General features: G+C 29.9%; 1 protein-coding gene across 1 annotated transcript; it reads left to right on the forward strand.

The window, feature by feature from the left end:
• Positions 1 to 6,048: 6,048 nt before the first annotated feature.
• On the forward strand, positions 6,049 to 7,647 carry LOC129962258 (uncharacterized). Its single transcript, XM_056076002.1, has one exon. It carries the CDS (start codon positions 6,049 to 6,051, stop codon positions 7,645 to 7,647), a length of 1,599 nt encoding a protein of 532 aa, XP_055931977.1.
• The last annotated feature ends 1,149 nt before the right edge of the window (positions 7,648 to 8,796 follow it).

Here is an 8,796-nt window from a genome sequence, read left to right on the forward strand (position 1 = left end):
TTGGAAGTTCTGAAAATCATATATCTGTTTGACTACCATTTCATTATATATAAATGAATTTACCCTTTGATATATGGTCAAATAAAAGTTCCCATTGTATGTATAAATATACAGATTTCCAGTTAAATTCAATTAAATACATATTTCTTTTCCTGATAATGATGTTAGTGGCAGAATTAGTCTATAAATGAAATATTTTTAAAAGGTGGGGTGAGTCTTAGTGTTATAACAGTCATATTTGGCTAAAATGTGCCGTTCAAATGGTAAAAATGTGCACATTTAAAAATTTAAAAATAAATGAAGAATTTCCCATGACGAAATTTAAAGTTTGTAAAAAGGCATTAAATAAAAAATAGAAATGAAAAAAAGTGTTTAGAGAATTATTTAGCTAAAATTATGTCTAGAAAATTAAGTTGTTAAAAGTCAAAAACTGAATTAGTACAAAAAGTAATAAAAAGGAAAAGAAAATCATTACAATCCTCCTTTTTTGTATTTCTTTCAGAACTTGACTCGAGCATGAATACTTAAAGAGCATTATAAAAGGTTCCAAAATTTATCCAATATTTTTCTTAATCTCTGTTACAAGATGATCCTACCAGACAAGCGCAATTCGTTGAAAGTATTTGTTGTTGCTGTTCAATAACAGATGTTTCTTTTTATAAAAGGATAGTAGTCTATTTATCTTTCATTTCAATTCATTTGATTTCTTTTGTCAGTATGGATAACAGCACGATAGACTATTGACAAAGATTCCGGATTTGATCTTATAGAAAGTAATATAATAGACTTATCCCGAATCTTAGTAGCATTGAATGGTTACAGAGAAACGGTAGAATAATCAATCTGCTTTGAATCATTGTTTGGAAAATGAAGGATCGAAGCTGATGGAGTTCTACTTTGTATTCGTTTCATTGTTATTCTCTCTTATAAATTTTGATTTATTTTTATGCTAATATAAGAGTATAGTGGCTTTGTAATTTCTGACTGGGTTTGGATGTTGAAACACATCTATTCAGTCTTCAAAAGAGGTGAATTTAATGCTTTAAATTTAGAAATCCGATAGTTCGACATACACCCCTCTGTGAATGATAAATTAGTTTTTCTTTTTATTGTAATAATTTATTTTCCCACACTCCACTCTGGAGAAAGAAGTTTTTAAGAAAACATGATTTTCTCTTAGGACACTCGGGTATTTCTTCGAACAGAAATATTAGGGCCATGCTCAGGAGCAGAGCATTTTGTCCAGGTACATTTCCTGCGGCATGCTTGTAGCAAGTATCCAACTCTCTGATAATTAAAGTATCTCACTGAGTTGTGAATATAAGAAAATATTGGAATGCTAATAAAGACTTCTGTTAGGTAGAGCAGATGTCTCAGAAATTGAAACTTTATACCAAGTGGGTATGTGACATCCAAAGCATCGAATATAAGTGAAGGTTGCTTGATGTGTCCTCTAATATATCGAATATGAATACTTGTTCAAACATCTAAAATGTTCTAGTAAAGGTTGTGTCAAAATTTTAACAAACTCTTCCTTCGTTCTAAAATAAACTTTGTTATTACCTTACACAAACTCTTTCTTCTATCGTTAAAGAAAAGTTTAAAAAAAACACTACTTCAATCATAGTATATTGATATATTTTGCCATATATATAGCCATGGAGTGGTATGGCGAAGCGCAGATCTAAACTTGAGCTTTCTACTAACAAAGTCATTGATGCTGTGATTATAAGTTCTTTTAAATTTGTTTTTGGCTGCCCTCATATGTTTTTGTAAGATACTAGGAATATATTTTGAAAAATTTCATTTTCCATGTATGGACCTGATACAGGTTAAAATATTTTGATCAAGGTCTTAAAGCTAAATTTCATTCATATCTCCTGCTTTTATTTTGAGTTAACGAAATGATATACATTCATGAGGCAAGTATATAGTTATAAATTTTTATTCAAATTAGAAAATTTTAAAATCTTTGAAGTTCTTATATCATGATATCTAAATTTCTCAGGGTACATAACCAAGGGTACACACATTACTTTCATTCAGGGTACATAATTTTTTTTGTATACAAAAATTAAAATTTTTTAATCTTATTAATGATGCAGTGAGATAAGTTCGAATTTATAAACAAACCAGAATTTCTATAATTAAAATTTTATAATGAAATAAAATCAGGTATTATATGGCTGGTTATGTTAAACCTTTTAATTTTACATAAGAGAAATTTCCAGCTGGAAAAGTTTTCAAGCCCCAGCATTATTATATCTAAATATGCAATGCATGCAATTTATAAAGTGAACTGAATCATACGAAGTTATAATAATTTTAGTGAGGAAAAAAGATAATTATTTGGTTATATCTATCAGCTTAATCTTATTCGGTAACAAACTGGGAGAAATATTATAAACATTTCATATTTAAAAATAAGTGATTATTCTAATACTCCGTTAAGAGGAAATTGGTCAAGGAATTTTCAAAAATTTCTCTTTAAATTAGTAAACATAATGTGTTTAGTTTTAAATTCAGTAAAAATAGATTTTTAAAATACATTTTTTTATAATTAAACAAAACAGTGAATTTTTTTATTTCAATTATTTTAAACCTTTTACACCTTATTTTATAATTTATTATTATAAATAATATGGAATCTTGAAGTATTTTTTAAAGTGTTATCCAAATGTGCAGCAAGAACAGAATCACGATTTGATTAAATTAGAAGACAAAGAAGTTTAGAAGAATTAGAACATTAGAAGAAAGAACAAAGAACATTAGAAGACAGTCTGAAGACAAAGAAAAAGATTAAATTAGCTCGAAAAAAATTAAATTAGCGTATTGTTAACCAGAATACATAACAATGCAAAATTTCAAAATTCTACTTTCGCAAATCCGAGATAAATTAAATTACATAAAAGAATATAAAAATTCTTAATCTACAGAAATTCTGGAATCAAAAATATAAATTTAATATCTGATTATACTTTAGATGCTCTTTCCAGTTCCCCATTTTTGTCATTTGTTTTAATTAAATACAATCTCTAAATTTAAAAAAAAATGTGTTTTTTTTGAATTCAAGTAAAACATAAATCGATTCGTGTGGATTTTATTGAATTCTAACCATGCTTTTTTTAATAAATAATGAACAATGATGTGTACTTTTCTGGTTAAAACTTATGAATGTAATGTATTAGAGATAATAGGAATTTGGTTGCTTCTTATAGTTGTATTGATTATAATGATCCAGGATTTGGTTTAAATTTTATTACAGTTAAATATGTCGTTACTTCGCGAAAAATACATACATATAAATTTTCGAGTGGTTATATCTATAGTTTATTTATCATCAAGAATTTCTATTTTGTATTTTATTGCGAAAATTAGCATGCATTGGAATTATGTGTATTACCGCATATTACTACTTTTTTCTTTATTGAAAGCATTACGTCCATAATTTGGAACACAGAAACATAACTATGAAGGGTAATAATAATTACCCTAAATAGTTACCATGTAACTCGGATTAATGGTTATTCAGTAATAATAGTTATTGATTGTATTAGTGAATTGATTTTATTTGTTACTACAATTATGCCTACTTAAAAATTGGACATCGCCAACCTGATGTTTTTTACGCGTTTCTTCGATAGAGGTTTTCATTGTTTTCTGATCATTTCAATCGGTACAGAAAAGATGATTTTTGTATCAATTTGAATAAAGATAAAACACATAGAACTTCACGCTAATTTATAATACTAACGTCAAGAAAATGAGGAATGTGCACTGACGACAAATGTATTTTTCCCAGCAATAAACTCTTTTAAAATTTGGGCATTTAAGGAATAATTTTCAAAGTATTAAATAATGTCCGACAGTGAACCAAAAGAAGAAGGAAAATATTCGTTTACAATAAGCTCAAATAAGCTCTAAAAATAAGCTCTTGTTAAGAATGTTGCAATACCATTTTTTTTTTTTGAAAAAGCAATCAATAAAAATGTTTTTAAGTATTAGGAGTTTCTTTGCTATAAAAAAAAGAAATTTAATTTAAAAAAAATTAATTTTTTATAATAAAAAATGAATCTATTTCATGTTTTGTTATTAATGCCGTTTCTCTTTGTATTGATCTAAAAAAATGAAATACAGCAATAAAACTTTATAAAAATTAATACAGGAATAAAACGCACAACGAATAAAATACATAAAACAAATATACTTTCACTATATTATAGGAGATAAGAAATTGATTATATTTTACTCTAATTTTGTGATACGATAACCTCATTTCTGGATTCTGTTGAAAATATAAAAGAGAAATAATCAATTGATATGTTGGTTTCCAGTAAATAAGTTACCATTTTTTATGGTTCTAATTTGATTTAGCCTAATATATCTATTTAAACCTAGGAATCATGAAATGACAAAGAGGATAAATATATCTATTGTTGATCAGAGCAATCTTGGAATTGTCAGGCAGCCTGTAGTAGCTTCCTTATATTGGGTTGGCTACTTTCTTAAAAATATTTTCAAGATAAACTGTCTTTGATTTAAATTTCCGTTTGAAGAGAATCAACCGTCTATTTACCAGTTTTTGAATAATACTGATTAATGGGAAAACTGGAAAATAAAATCTATAAATTTGTCTCTTTACATCATATTCCATAGCATTGATATAACATATCTAATATCATAGGACTTTTTATTTAATATGAAATTCAATGCCAAATCCTTGCTTATCAGAATACATCTCACTTAAAAATTTACGTCCTTTATTTATTAATATAATGGCTGACAATTAATTATTCTCAAATGCATAACAGAAACCTTGAACTTTTAATATTAATCGTCACTGGAATAATTAAGTAATGTCATAACATGCTTAACCATTCCTTAAACTTAATTGAGGTTAATATGTAATGCCATTCATTGCCTGAAATGATTACTTTATGAAATAACACATTTTACCTCCCATTTAAGTAGTCTGCGTTTACTTTGTGTTACTACGAAAATTATTAGAAACCTAATCTAATTAATTTAATGACACTCTTGATTTACTTACTCATTTGGAGTATTCAAGGTGCGGCAGATATTCTAATCAGCTTTGATTCTCAATTACTGAAGGCCTTATGAGCGGCTTGTTCATTAATTTAATTATGTGTCTGAAGATGAAAAATTTCTATATCAAGTTACAAATACTGTTTACTCGTGTTAATGATAAAAATAAAGCAGAAATTTCCTTGCTAAAATTATCTTTTCTAACAGCATTTAAGAGATATAAAATTTTGCTAAAAATTTATTTTCATATCTTAATGTTTTAAATTAGCATAAATTTAAAAAGCGTCTTTCCTGGAGTAATGTAAATATTAATCTAGCAATTTTAATCTAGAAAATGACAAAACAAGTCAACGTACGATTAGATACCAAGGGTTTTTGCCGATTTTTATAAGTATTTCATGTAATGAAAGCAACTATGATTTTAATTTTTGCCAACTATTTCTTGATTATAAGGCGTTAGAATAGCGTAATTTAAATTAACATGTGCTATTTTGTAAAAGATAATTCAGCTGTGACGTTAAACAGTTATTGCTTATACACGAGATACTCACATTATATTTTGTAACAACTCAACTCTCTCTATATAGCTGGATCAACTCTACTCTTCATTTTTGTTTTATGTTAAACAGTTTATTGTTAAACAGTTATTGCTTATACACGAGATACTCACATTATATTTTGTAACAACTCAACTCTCTCTATATAGCTGGATCAACTCAACTCTTCATTTTTGTTTTATGTTAAACAGTTTATTGTTAAACAGTTATTGCTTATACACGAGATACTCACATTATATTTTGTAACAACTCAACTCTCTCTATATAGCTGGATCAACTCAACTCTTCATTTTTGTTTTGGAAACTGCTGTTACGTTTTTAATTTTGAGAATAATAAGAATTCGAATTGCGTTTGCGTTTGCGTTTGCGTTTAGAAGTCGTTTATTACAATTCAGAAGTGGGGCTTACAGGCCATTTTAATTTTCAATTATGTTTAAAGTGCAAAATGTTGTTTTTAACGCGACTTCGTAAGGAACAGTTACGTTTTGTAGCCAAAGAATTATCCGAAGATGTTACATCTAGTGACTTGAAAATTTCAGATTTGAGGAAGTTGATATTAAATAGTAAAAACTATGATGAAGAAATGGTAAGAGGAATGGTTGATATTTTAATTGAAGAAGCTGAACAGGATCGACAAGCCAAGCGAGAAGAAGCCGAGAGACAGGCCAAACGGGAAGAAGCCGAACGACAAGAAAAGCGGGAAGAAGCGGAAAGAAAACATGCTTTAGAACTTAAAAAGTTAGAGATTGCTGCTGAAACTTCAGGTTTCGTTGGCTCAGAATTATTACCATCGGGGCCAAAAGTTGATTGGCAGTCACAATTGAGAAAATTTAGTACTAGTAGTGAAGACATCGGCCTTTATTTAATTCACTTTGAGAGGGACATGAAACGAGTACAAATGCCAAATACGCTGTGGATGGCATGCTTGGTTAATCAGCTACCAACTGAAATTGTGCAAATGATTATGAGAGAACCGGAAGAACAATCCGAAAATTGTGAGTATGTGAAGTCACTTTTACTTAAGCGTTATAAATTAAGTGCTGAAAAATTTAGGCAATTATTTTATTCACATGAGATTACTTGTGGTAAGACATGGAAAGAATATTATCATGAGCTGGAAACATTTTTTAATGGGTGGATCGCAGGGCTTAAAATAAACAGTTTTGCGAGTTTGAAGGATTTAATCATCGCTGATCAAATGAAATCCCGCACACCTCCAGAAATTCGTGAACATTATTTAGATCAATGGACACAAATAGTTTCCCCATACATGCTTGCTGAAAAGGTTGATGAATTTATTGAACTAAAGGATAATTTCAAGAAAAGTGGTCGTTTTAGTAGTAAACTCAATAGTATTAAGTTTGTAAAAGAAGAAAATTACGCCATTAGTAAACAAACTGATCCAAGTCGATTTAAAAACAATCCAACCATCTGCTATAATTGCTTTGAAAGTGGACATTTTGCTCGTGATTGTGCACAGCCCAAGCGACCAAAATTTTGCACTGCATGTAAGAAGGAGGGTCACGGGACAAAAGAATGTCCAAATAAAATACCTTCACCATTAGTCAACGCAATTTCGGCTGCCAGTCGCGTTAATAGCACAACAAAGAATATCAGTCTTGAAGGAGAAAATACCAGTGCTCTTATGGATACTGCAGCTGATATATCTATGTTGAAATATAGTTTTGCTCAACGGTTAAATAAAAACATAAACAGAAAAGTTACTGTTCCAATTAGAGGCATTGGAGATGTGAAAGAATCACTCGAAATCATTATTGTTAACGTGATTATTGACAAAGTAAAGCTACGTGAAGTGCTATTTTATGTTGGGAATGATGATACTTTTGAGGGCCCTGACGTCCTCATAGGCAATGACATTATTGAATCTCCCAAAGTGGTTATGGTTCGAAATCAAGGGAGATGCAAATTAGTTAATATTGATGAGTTGAGCATTTTACGTGATTTTCAAGTGGATGAAATGCCTGATAGAGCAGTATTAAGGACTCTTAAAGAATTTGTGATTGAACCACGCACAGTTCAATGAGTCACCGTTTTTAATGAGGGTAAAAAAAGTGATGGATATGTATCCTACAGTACTCAAGACAACATGTCTAATGGTATTACTTTGGCTGTATATGATGGCAAAACACAAGTACCTATAATGAATCCAAGCAATTTACATTTACAACTAAAGAAAAATCGTGCAATTTTTAGAGGAAATTGGGTGCCTGAAAACAAATGTAACTTTAATATTGAAGAAAAAAAGACTTCAACGTCTACTGTACTTTTAACAAAAGAAATTTGGCGAAATCCTATCGATTTAAAGTCTGTTAAATTTGGTCCATCCATAAATGAAGAGCAGCAACAAATTTTATGCAAATTATTAAATGAATTTAGACTGTGTTTTGCTCTAAAGTCAGATGAACTAGGATGTATTAACAACACAATAATGCATATAACTGAGACTCCAGGTAGCAAACCTGTATCTCGTTCACCATATCGAGCATCTAACTACGAAAGGCAAGTTTTAAGAGAAATAGTTCAAGAACTGAAAGGACAGGGTGTCATTCGGGGTAGTTGTTCAGAATATAACAGGAGATAAAAGAATGGTAATTGATTACAGACATTTGAACTCGCAGACTATTAAAGATAAATTTCCGCTTCCATGCATTGATGATTTGCTTGAGAGACTTTCAGGTTTTAATTTGTTCTGCATTCTTGATGCATGCCAGGGATTTAATCAGATACCCATGGATGAAGAATCTTCACGAAAAGCGGCGTTTACTACACCTGATGGTCATTATGAGCCAACACGTTGTTTTTTTTTTTGGATTGTCGAATGGACCTCCTGTATTTCAACGAGCCATGTCTTTGGCTTTAGGAGATTTGCTATGGAGCGGTGTCTCATGTTTTGTGGACGACATATTCTTTGGTTCGACCGATTTTGATTATATGATAGCGAATCTGAGACAAGGGCTCGAAAAATTGCTAAATGCTGAAGTGACATTGAAATTGTCTAAATGTGAATTTGGGATGTCAGAAATAGAATATCTGGGTTTTGTAATCGATAAAGATGGAATACGACCAGGTCCAAGAAAACTTGCTGCAATTGCCGAGTATCCGGTTCCTAAGAGCAAAGATGAATTACGTCGTTTTCTTGGCTTAACTAGTTTCTTTCGATGTTTTATAACAC

Source organism: Argiope bruennichi, chromosome 2, assembly GCF_947563725.1.
Source record: "Argiope bruennichi chromosome 2, qqArgBrue1.1, whole genome shotgun sequence".
NCBI classification, from domain to species: Eukaryota; Metazoa; Arthropoda; class Arachnida; order Araneae; family Araneidae; genus Argiope; species Argiope bruennichi.

Coding starts and splice junctions, on each gene's coding strand:
- LOC129962258 (XM_056076002.1), top strand. CDS start 6,049: ATGTTGTTTTTAACGCGACTTCGTAAGGAACAGTTACGTTTTGTAGCC.